The sequence below is a fragment of the Eurosta solidaginis genome, chromosome 1 (assembly GCF_040869045.1).
Source record: "Eurosta solidaginis isolate ZX-2024a chromosome 1, ASM4086904v1, whole genome shotgun sequence".
NCBI classification, from domain to species: Eukaryota; Metazoa; Arthropoda; class Insecta; order Diptera; family Tephritidae; genus Eurosta; species Eurosta solidaginis.
Window position 1 is genome coordinate 197,028,332 of NC_090319.1, and position 12,262 is coordinate 197,040,593.

General features: G+C 34.5%; 3 protein-coding genes across 8 annotated transcripts in view; all 3 read left to right on the plus strand.

The window, feature by feature from the left end:
* Positions 1-12,262, plus strand: part of TTLL5 (Tubulin tyrosine ligase-like 5) — a 381,821-nt gene that overhangs the window by 266,858 nt on the left and 102,701 nt on the right. The window lies entirely within an intron of this gene.
* Positions 1,639-5,213, plus strand: LOC137238763 (uncharacterized). Its single transcript, XM_067763811.1, has 2 exons — positions 1,639-1,988; positions 4,286-5,213. Exons 1-2 carry the CDS (start codon positions 1,699-1,701, stop codon positions 5,211-5,213), a joined length of 1,218 nt encoding a protein of 405 aa, XP_067619912.1. The 5' UTR covers positions 1,639-1,698.
* LOC137236973 (uncharacterized) lies at positions 4,279-8,829 on the plus strand. Its single transcript, XM_067760074.1, has 4 exons — positions 4,279-4,391; positions 5,263-8,033; positions 8,120-8,628; positions 8,703-8,829. The coding sequence occupies exon 2, from the start codon at positions 5,743-5,745 to the stop codon at positions 7,357-7,359; it is 1,617 nt and encodes a 538-aa protein (XP_067616175.1). The 5' UTR covers positions 4,279-4,391; positions 5,263-5,742; the 3' UTR covers positions 7,360-8,033; positions 8,120-8,628; positions 8,703-8,829.

Sequence of the window (12,262 nt, forward strand, 5' to 3'; positions counted from 1 at the left end):
CTTTACAGCATATAAGTAAATTATGCCAACATTCAACTCCAGTAATGATATGGTGCAACAAAATACAAAAATAAAAGAAAATTTCAAAATGGGCGTGGCTCCGCCCTTTTTCATTTAATTTGTCTAGAATGCTTTTAACGCCATAAGTCGAACAAAAATTAACCAATCCTTGTGAAATTTGGTAGAGGCTTAGCTCCTAGGACGATAACTGTTTTCTGTGAAAAAGGGCGAAATCGGTTGAAGCCACGCCCAGTTTTTATACACAGTCGACCGTCTGTCCTTCCGCTCGGCCGTTAACACGATAACTTGAGCAAAAATCGATATATCTTTACTAAACTCAGTTCACGTACTTATCTGAACTCACTTTGTATTGGTGTAAAAAATGACCGAAATCCGACTATGACCACCCCCACTTTTTCGATATCGAAAATTACGAAAAATGAAAAAAATGCCATAATTATATACCAAATACGAAAAAAGGAATGAAACATGGTAATTGTATTGGTCTATTGACGCAAAATATAACTTTAGAAAAAACCTTGGTAAAATGGGTGTGACACCTACCATATTAAGGAGAAGAAAATGAAAAAGTTTTGCAGGGCGAAATCAAAAGCCCTTGGAATCTTGGAAGGAATACTGTACGTGGTAATACATATATAAATAAATTAGCGGTACCCGACAGATGATGTTCTGGATCACCCTGGTCCACATTTTGGTAGATATCTCGAAAACGCCTTCACATATACAACTAAGGGCCACTCCCTTTTAAAACCCTCATTAATACCTTTAATTTGATACCCATATCGTACAAACACATTCTAGAGTCACCCCTGGTCCACGTTTATGGCGATATCTCGAAAAGGCGTCCACAGATAGAACTAAGGCCCACTCCTTTTTAAAATACTCATTAACACCTTTCACTTGATACCCATATCGTACAAACAAATTCTAGAGTCACCCCTGGTCCACCTTCATGTCGATATCTCGAAAAGGCATCCACCTATAGTACTAATAGTCCGGGAGGCAGCGACATTTTCGAGCTTGTTATTTTACCATCGTTGGTTTTTTTTTTTAATAGTAGTTTAATCTGCGTACATGTACGAAACAGCGGTCAGCTGCTCTGGTAACGGTGGATGTAGGCGCTGGAGCACCTCCCACGCGTAAAAAATGTTTTTAAATAAAAATATATTACCATAGCTGAAACTTATTTTTTTATTAAATTGTATTATAAAATAATGAAAAATGATAGTCAGTTGTTGATATGCAAGTGTAAAATGCATCAGCTGTGAATATAAAGAGTGTAAATAAAAAAATAACAATAAAAATATTTTACCACCGTTAAAATTTGTTTACATAACAAGAATTATTATTTAAGTGAGGAAAAAGTAAGTCAGCTGGCTGTTAGGCGGGGGAAAGGCCGTCAGCTGATGCAATAAACATCATTCGCGGCGAGCGAAACCCAGCGTCCCGCATTGTTTTCTTGGCATCAGCTGACTACTTTTCCCTTGCATAACAAGTAGCTGGCGAGTATTTTCTTTAAACACATGTTAAATAGTATAACATATTTCATTTTCAACAATGGTAATATTTAATGTACATAAATATTTGCACAATAATGTACGGTACTGGAAGGTCAGTAGCGTGGGGACGCTCTCAGATCGCAAGTAACTGTTCCTCAGTGTACAGCGTAAAATCAAAATGTCTAAAGTGCAACGGTTTTGTGTATTTTGTTTGCAAAAATCGGGTAATTTAATAAACTTTAATGAGACAAATTTATTGAAATGCAATGACATCTTAAGTGTGCGTAAAGAAAATAATTTGTCGTCAAAAAATGTAGTATTACCGAAACAAATAAACGACTTTGAATTATACCATGCCAAGTGTTATAGAACATTTACAGCTTTGCCGCCAAAATATCGCAAACGTGAAGAGATTGTGAGTGAAATCGAAGAAAGCGAAGCATCAACATCATCAGCAAAGGAAAATGAGTAAGTACATTGAAAACTACGGAACTGTTAATAAAACATAAATGAAGAATCAAATAAAAAAATTTCATATATATAATTTTCTTCCGATCTGTTTGGATAATATTTATGTATATTATAAGCTACGCAGATCTATTGTGTTGGGTGCAAATAAAAATAAGAATAAAGATTATTCCACCTTTCAGCTCGACGTTTCGCCAAATTTCCTTGGCATCTTCAGGAGCGTGACACTGTATTTATTTAATAAAACAACAAAGAACACAATCAGATACATATAGATTTGAAATTTAAAATATTGCAAATAAATATTGATTGCACAAAATTTCTTCTTACTTACAATGATTAACGAAAAACACAATTTTTACTAAAACATTTAAACATTTAAAACATTTCAATATTAAAAAATTGCGGAAAGTTAATAAAGTACAAAAAATCGATACCACCTACATGCGGTAAACTTGTCATACTAAAAATTAAATTACAAACATAATAGGTACGCGGCGGCGATATTGTCTGTATCTTCTTTTTTGTTTATTGTGTTTCCTCTTTTCTGCAAAATTCTTAGGCTTTCTAAGGTGTAACGCGCTTTTTCTCTCCTTTCGGTGTCTATTATTTTTATGTTTTCAAAATCAGCTGTGTGTTTGTTTTCTATTGCATGCTGTGCCAAAGCTGTGCTTTGTTTTTGTTTACGTATATCTGCTTTGTGCTCAGCTAGATCTCCAACAACGTAGCAATGTAGTTTACGAAATTCATTGTAAAGGGAATAAAGAAGATAGCTGCAATAAGGTCTACATTGGCACCACAAAGCGGGCGCTCGGCACGCGGGTAGCTGAGCACGAAGCAGACATACGTAAACAAAAACAAAGCACAGCTTTGGCACAGCATGCAATAGAAAACAAACACACAGCTGATTTTGAAAACATAAAAATAATAGACACCGAAAGGAGAGAAAAAGCGCGTTACACCTTAGAAAGCCTAAGAATTTTGCAGAAAGAGGAAACACAATAAACAAAAAAGAAGATACAGACAATATCGCCGCCGCGTACCTATTATGTTTGTAATTTAATTTTTAGTATGACAAGTTTACCGCATGTAGGTGGTATCGATTTTTTGTACTTTATTAACTTTCCGCAATTTTTTAATATTCAAATGTTTTAAATGTTTAAATGTTTTAGTAAAAATTGTGTTTTTCGTTAATCATTGTAAGTAAGAAAAAAAAAAAAATTTTGTGCAATCAATATTTATTTGCAATATTTTAAATTTCAAATCTATATGTATCTGATTGTGTTCTTTGTTGTTTTATTAAATAAATACAGTGTCACGCTCCTGAAGATGCCAAGGAAATTTGGCGAAACGTCGAGCTGAAAGGTGGAATAATCTTTATTCTTATTTTTATTTGCACCCAACACAATAGATCTGCGTAGCTTAAAATATACATAAATAAAAAAAATTTTAAATTATTTTGTACTGTTAATTATATTTGTGCATTTAGTTAATCGGGATGAAATATAAATTTAAATTATTTGTGAACATTAAATAAAAAATAAATGTAAGGCGCGATAACCTCCGAAGAGATCTAAGGCCGAGCTTCTCTTCCAATTTGCGTCGTGCTCCTCTTGATTTTCCCTACAAATTGGCCGGACGGGACCTACATGTTTTATGCCGACTCCGAATGGCATCTGCAAAGCAGATGAGTTTTCACTGAGAGCTTTTCATGGCAGAAATACACTCGGAGTGCTTGCCAAACACTGCCGAGGGGCGACCCCGCTTAGAAAAATTTTCTTCTAATTGAAAAATCTTATTTCTAAAAATTTTGATGTTGCTTTGCCCGGGAGTTGAACCCAGGGCATACGGTGTGATAGGCGGAGCACGCTACCATCACACCACGGTGGCCGCACATTATTAAGAATTTAAAATTACCGTTAAAATAATTGCAAAATATACATTTGAAAGTTTCGTAGTCAAAGCGTATACAGTACGATAAACAGCCGAGAGTATACCTGCTTATTTACCTGTGAAGACGAAGAGAAGTGCGTTTAGGGTCCGCTTGAACTCTCTACCTGGAATAACTTTCTGGTTACATTTGCCTCTAAAATCGCTCTCTAAATAATAATAGTTATTTCTTAATGTTTAGTAATATTTTTTTTTAGTAACAGATTTTATTACTAACTATTTTAGTGCACAATAATTAAAATCATTTTTAATTAAAAAAAATGTTATATTGAAGGAATTATAAAATCTTACACTTAAGCATATTTTTAATATGTTATGCTTAATTATAATTTTTAATGATTTTTTAGACAAGAAATGATTCCAAATCCTGCTGAAGATGTTACTATGGAAGAATGTGCGCAAACTGAATCCAATGAAGATGTCCAACAAGAGGAGGAGTTATTAAATGAAACTGTATGTATATTTTGCGATAAAAAACGGAAAAAGGTTAAAAGCCGTGAAGAAATATTACGCGTGTGTAACGAAGAAACAGTTGATAATTTAGAAAGTTTAGCTGTCCAATTAGACGATTTGAATTTTTTTAATAAAGTTAGTATTATTCGTAAAAATAATCACATTTATTATCACTCCACTTGCAAAAAAGCATATGAAAATAATTTATTTCGCAAAGTCTCGGCAAAACGTAAGGAGACAGACTGGCATAAAGTTAGAAATGTAAACAAGAAGGCGTATGAAGAAGTGTGCCAATTTATTTCCGAAAATATTATTAAAAAGCAGCAGTCATTTTTTCTTTCTTTTTTACACACACTTTTTATGGAAAATGTTCAAGACGTGAATAAATTAGAGTATTCGTACATAAAGCCATATCACTTGGAAAAACGATTGGAGAATACATTTACAAAAAAAATTGCAATAGTAGAAATAGACAATAAAAAAATTGTTAAACCTTACGGTGGCGGTTTACTGCGGAGTGATATTTTAAAAATAGAAAAAAATGACGTTTTGGAGAGAGCAGCCCTCATTTTAAATGCAGAAGTGAAAAAAATGGAACGTAAAAAGTTGCCCAGTCAGTTAACAGCTACTGATTTAATGAAAGGGGAGTGTAATATTCCAGAATCGATTATTCAGTTTCATTTAAAATCAATTTCTGGTGGAAATTATCGTCGTGTACGTAGTGGTTATTGTCAGCGACTAGCAAAATCATTTTCTGAAGATTACATATATGCGATTTCTAATGGCAACATAAATCACCAAAGCACATTTCTCTTGGAATAACCATAAATAGTTTAACAAATATTAAAAAAATTTTAAATATTTTACACAGATATGGTCACTGCTGTAGTTACACAACAGTAGAGGAGTTACAAACAGAAGCTACTTTCACTTCTTGCCTTCGCACTGATATTTGCCCAGAAGATATTTCTCGTAATAAAAATTTAGGCACTGGATTGGCATTTAATAATTTTGATAGATTTGAAGATACAGCGACTGGAAAAGACAACGTAATGACACTTTCGGCATTATATTTCAAAATATTAGTAATGTTTCTGAAAGTAGTGGAAGCAATGATGATACTCGCTGCGTTGATGTAGAAGAACCTTCTGAAATTGCAAAGAAAAGACGGAGAACATTTGACGTAGTTACCTCGGAAATAGAAAATTATTCAAAAAAACCGAAGCTTAGTGAATATTTTCAACCTTTAAATAGTCCACTACGGTCGTTTATTCCAGAAAATTTGACATCACTGAAGCAAACAAATTTTATATGGTTCGTATCGCATTTCTTAAAAATATCAAATACGCCGATGTGGGTTGGTTTCAATAGCCTCATTTTTAACGATCTATCGCCAAAACAAAAAATTTCGTATTTAACAACAATAAATTTGTCACCAACAAACGCAAGTGTTGTATTAGAGATAATGAAACAGTCCCAAAAAGTTGCTTTGGAGTGCGATGAAGAGCATATGCAAGTGACATTTGATTTAGCGATAGCTAAAATTGCTCTCCAAATACAGGCTTCCGAAAAACCACGTTTCGATAATCTTTTTATACACGTTGGCACATTTCACGTGATGATGGCTTTTTTTAAAGCCGTAGGTAAATTTATTGACAACTGCGGCCTACTAACCATTATGGTCAATAGTGAATTATTGGCGAGAGGATCTGTAAATAGTTTCATCAGTGGAAAGCACTTTAATAGATGCAAACGATTACACACAGTTTTATCAGCTTCTATTCAAATATTGCATTTTCAAAGTTTCCTGGAATTGTGCAACCTTGAATTTACGGATGAGATGAAAAATTACTTAATAGATTTTACCAAAGAAAAATATAGTATGCCAATGTTACAAAATACTGAATTAATAGAATTATTTCAATTGTATGAAACATATAAAAAAGAAACGCTCGAAGGAAAATATGGAAAAACAGCGCAATTTTACATGATATATATAAATTTAATAGATTACTATTTCATGTTGAATAGCAGCATAAGAGCGGCAAATTTCGAGACATTTCTGTATGTTTTACCAAAAATTAGTAACTTATTTTTTATATTTAACTTACAAAATTATTCTCGATATTTGGTTAAATATCATTACAATCTAATGAAGGTGGACGAATCTCATCCTGGTTTAGGAGAACAGTTCCGAAAAGGATCGTTTGGCATCAAGAGGACAGAAAAACCGTTTTCCAGACAACCTGTCGATTTAACATTGGAGCAAACCATAAATGCAGATGCTGCAAATAAGTTAACAGGCATAAGTCACATGACGCATTCTATTGCAGCCCGTCAAAGATGGTGTAAAAGCCACAGTTTTAGATCGACTATAATTGCTTTTGTTATGGAAGGGACAGGCATAAGGAAGCGCCAGGATATTACTGCTGATCTTGAAAAAAATCGTATTCAAAAAAATTCTACGCAAATTTATAAGTTAATTGAAGCGATTAATGAAAATATTAATCCTTTTTCAAATAATATCGATCGTAATTGTTTATTTAACATTTCAACGGGTGAATCAGTACCAGATAATATTGCGACATTTTTATTGAACATCGAGAAGAATGGGAACGAACAGCGAGAAAGATTTATTAAAGAATGCGCTGCAGATAAAGACAGGTTTGAAAAAGTTATAAAACAAAATAAAATTTTAAATTTCAGTAATACTGTACAGAAAAAGAAGATGTCAGTTTCTGGTAAAGTTGTAGAAGTCCGTATGGAACGAGATTTATTCGGCCAATTGCTGTCCGTAACTTTACAACATACTTTAGATATTGATAAAGTCTTGACATATGCATTAACACCTGTACCTTTTTCATTGTGCCATTTAGATAGTACTATTTGTACGACTGCTAAATCAGCTCTTTTAAAATTATTAGAAAAAAAACGGACAATATACCTCCTGCACATACTGACATCATAGCTTTCGATGGTTTTTTATTCTCCATTTAATGAAAGAAGTACCGTTAACGTTTGGCAACGTATCGGAAAAAATTTTGCAAATGTTTCTCATGAACAAAGCCTCTATTGTTATAATAGCATTTGACCGATACATGTTTCCATCCATAAAAGATCATGAGCATATTTTACGAGGAATGAGACGCTCCAACTTTCACATTACCGGACGTGATCAAATTCGCCCGGCCGACTTCGTAGCTGAGTTAAAAAATGTTAATTTCAAAGAGGCTTTGGTTAATTTTATTATCGACGATTGGAACAGTGATTACATGGCTCCTTTTATAGCAAATAGGCAAATTTATTTAAATTTTGATAAATGTTATAAATATGAGGTCGTAAATAATTGCGTACAAAGAACGGAAGATTTTAATTTAAATTGTCCAGCGCACGAGGAGGCAGATACAAAAATAGTATATCACATTTGCAAAATAAATTTTGAAGCTAATAGTACTATAAGATGTTCAGATACTGATGTTGCAATTATAATGCTAGCAAATATGGAAAATACCCATAAAGACGTTAATATTTCAATGGAATTTGGCGTAGGAAATCATCAACGATTCATTAATATAACAAAATTGTAAAAAAATTTGGGTCCACAGTTGAGCGCCGCATTACCAGGTTTTCATGCTCTCACAGGTAAAACTGATAAACTGTTCATTAATATTACAAAATATATCTTCTGAAAAATGCTTTTGTTATTAAATATTTAATTCTCTTCTTAGGTTGCGACTTTAATCCAGATTTCTTTCGAAAAGGCAAAAACCGGCCATTTCAGTTGCTACAGAAAACAAAAATATATAGATGCTTTTAAAAAAATTAGTAATATTGCTGAAATAGATATTAACAAAGAATTTTCAACAATTGAGGAATATGTTTGCCGCATATATGGCTTCAAAAAGAATAAATGAGATTAACAAAGCGCGTGTAGCGAGTTTCGTAAAAACTTACAAAATACTGGACAACGATGACGTCTTTCAACTACCAAAAAAAAGTATCGACGGATCTGCAATGCCACCATGACAATCCGAATTGCAGCAACATTTTCTAAGAACGTGTTACATTGCACATCTCTGGGCTCATGCTTTTTGTAAAAATCCTTCTCCATTTCTTCCAGAAAATTATGGTTGGGAAGAAAAAGAAGAGAAGTACATTTTCAAGTGGTTCGAAGGCACGCAATTGCCATCACAAGTGTCAGAAATTACACTCGACTCAACTGAAGATAATACTGAAGGTATTATATTTTACGTTATATATTTTAATAAAATTTACTTAATAATTAATTTATTAATGTTTATTTATTTATAGAAAATGATGAGAATCAACTAGACACCTCAGAAGCCTTACCTTCGAGCGACGAGGAGGATAGCGGACAAAGTAATAATGAGTCAACTGATTCGGAAGATGAATAATTATTATTTAAAAAATTATTAACAATTTCATGATCAAAATGTTAATATTTCTGTTCTCTCAAATTAAAATATTTTAATACAAAAACTTTAGTTTTACAAATAAAAAATAGAATATTTCTCATTTACTGCATATTTTAGAACCTTTGTGTGCAAATATTTAAGCGAATTAAATATTACCATCGCTGAAAATGAAATATGTTATACTATTTAACATTTATTTAAAGAAAGTGATCATCAGCTGCTTGTTATGCAAGGGAAAAGTAGTCAGCTGATGCCAAGAAAACAATGCGGGACGCTGGTCTTCGCTCGCCGTGAATGATGTTTATTGCATCAGCTGACGGTCTTTCCCCCGCCTAACAGCCAGCTGACTTACTTTTTCCTCACTTAAATAATAATTCTTGTTATATAAACAAATTTTAACGATGCTAAAATATTTCTATTTTAACTTTTCATTTACACTCTTTATATTCACAGCTGATGCATTTTCCACTTGCATATCAACAGCTGACTATTATTTTTCATTATTTTATAATACAATTAGATCAGAAAACAAATTTCAGCGATGGTAATATAGTTTTATTCCACAAGATTTTTTACGCGTGGGAGGGGCTCTACCGCCTACACCCACCGTTAGTGTGCCAGCTGACCGTCGTTTCCTGAGTGTACGCACAACCAACTACCTTATATGTGAAAGCCAAGGGTAGTAACTTTTGTGCCAAAAATGTGTCGCTGCCTCCCGGACTATAAGGCCCACTCCCTTTTAAAATACTCATTAACACCTTTCATTTGATACCCATATCGTATAAACAAATTCTAGAGTCACCCCTGGTCCACCTTTATGTTGATATCTCGAAAAGGCGTCCACCTATAGAACTAAGGTCCACGCCCTTTTAAAATACTCATTAACACCTTTCATTTGATACCCATATCGTACAAACAAATTCTAGAGTCACCCCTGTTCCACCTATATGGCGATATCTCGAAAAGGCGTCCACCTATAGAACTAAGGCCCACACCATTTTAACATACTCATTAACACCTTTCATTTGATACCCATATCGTACACAAAAATTGTAGAGTCACCCCTGGCCCACCTTTATGGCGATATCTCGAAAGGGCATCCACCTATAGAACTAAGGCCCACTCCCTTTTAAAATACTCATTAACACCTTTCATTTAATACCCATATCGTACAAACAAATTCTAGAGTCACCCCTGGTCTACCTTTATGGAGATATCTCGAAAAGGCGTCCACCTATAGAACTAAGACCCGCGCCCTTTTAAAATACTCATTAACACCTTTCATTTGATACCCATATCGTACAAACAAATTCTAGTGTCACCCCTGGTCCACCTTTATGGCGATATCTCGAAAAGGCGTCCACCTATAGAACTAAGGCCCACACCCTTTTAAAATACTAATTAGCACCTTTCATTTGATATCCATATTGTACAAACGCATTCTAGAGTCACCCCTGGTCCACGTTTATGGCGATATCCCGAAAAGGCGTCCACCCAACCCATAGAACAAAGGCCCACTCCCTTTTAAAACACTTATTACACTTTTCGTTTGACACCCATATTGTACAAACGCATTCTAGAGTCAACCCAGGTCCACTTTTATAACGATATTCCGAAATGCGTCCACCTATAGAACTTAGGCCCACTCCCTTTTAAAATACTCATTAACACCTTTCATTTGATACCCATATAGTACAAACAAATTCTAGAGTCACCCCTGGTCCATGTTTATGGCGATATCTCGAAAAGGCGTCCACATATAGAACTAAGGCCCACGCCCTCTTAAAATACTCATTAACACCTTTCATTTGATACTCATATCGTACAAACAAATTCTAGAGTCACCCCTGGTCTATATTTATGGCGATATCTCGAAAAGGCGTACATCTATAGAACTTAGGCCCACGCTCTTTTAAAATACTCATTAATACCTTTTATTTGATACCCATATCGTACAAAATAAATTCTAGAGTCACCCCTGGTCCACCTTTATGGCGATATCTCGAAAAGACGTCCACCTATAAAACTTAGGCCCACTCCCTTTTAAAATTATCATTAACACATTTCATTTGATACCCATATCGTACAAACAAATTCTCGAGTCAGGCCTGGTCCACCTTTATGGCCATATCCCTAAATGGCGTCCATCTATAGATCTACTTCCTCTTAAAATACTCTTTAATACCTTCCATTTGATACACATGTCATACAAACACATTCCAGGGTTACCCTAGGTTCCTTTTACAACATGGTGATTTCCCTTACTTTGTCTCCACAGCTCTCAACTGAGTATGTAATGTTCGGTTACACCCGAACTTAGCCTTCCTTACTTGTTATTCATGTCTTTTGGAGTGGCACCACAAATATAACACTTTTGTGCGGAAGAAGTTTCAGTCAAAGCATTGCAAACTTTTCCGTCAATCATTGTAAGAAGCATATTGTGATTTACGGAAACTTTGTATTCTTCGAGCATGTACTTTGTTGGCAAAAACGCACTTATCTCCTCTAAAACTTTGTTCGTTTCAAAAAGAATAAAATCTTTTGTTTCTTTAGAAAAAATAAATTTAATTGGTAGAAGAAGGTCGAGGATTCTGCCAAACAATGTTACCTTTTTCAACCTGTAATTGAAGAGGAACGAAAGAAAATATAAACAAAAACTCATCAGTGTCAGAACTGCATGTAAACTTTTGCTTATATGTGCTATGGCCAGAGCTTCCATCGCAACCCTACTTGCTGATTAAAGTATACGTCAAGTTTGTAGGTAATAAACTAACAAAAACTTCTTGATTTGCTAAAACTAAACGCTCAACAGTTTTATCTAATACGGACTGGACTTTAATTTCCGCACGTGTTTCACCCACATCAATTTCATTTGGATAGTATTCTGCCTTAGCTTTTCTTAGACTATAAAATGATGGATAAACCTTATGGCCTGCCTTGATGCTCCACGTCCAAGTCGTTTTGTACCCATGAGTCGTCGACTTGCTATCTACGTAGTATGCTAAAGCTTCTACATTGCTCAATTATCTTGCATCTGGCTCACATGTCATCTTTTTGCCGCATATTTGAGTGGTTTCCTGTGATTTTTTTTTATAATGTTAGCAACATTTCTGTTGCCGGACATACGCGTTGATACTTCTGCCGCATAAAGTAACTCACCAGGACTTCTAGATTGCAAGAGGTCATCCACTCGACGCCGTTTGGTTTTTCACTGCAGCTAACAAAGTCTTTCTTTCGTTTTCCGGGGTAGGGGTTACCTGAAGAAGTGGTTGGTTGGTCTTATGGCACTCCGAGTTTTTATTCAAAAATCGCTCCTTATGTCTTCCAGAAGTGTTCCACCTTTGACGAATATGCCGATATTTGTAAGCTTAAACTTTTTATCAAATACTCTGCTGCTTCGCTTAAATCGTACTTAAGTACAACAAAACTCAATAA

What these genes read in the sequence shown, in the direction of transcription:
- LOC137238763 (XM_067763811.1), top strand. Translation starts at nt 1,699, where the DNA reads ATGTCTAAAGTGCAACGGTTTTGTGTATTTTGTTTGCAAAAATCGGGT. An exon ending in TCATCAGCAAAGGAAAATGA is followed by an intron (nt 1,989 to 4,285) that starts GTAAGTACATTG and finishes ATGATTTTTTAG; the next exon opens with ACAAGAAATGATTCCAAATC.
- LOC137236973 (XM_067760074.1), top strand. Translation starts at nt 5,743, where the DNA reads ATGTGGGTTGGTTTCAATAGCCTCATTTTTAACGATCTATCGCCAAAA.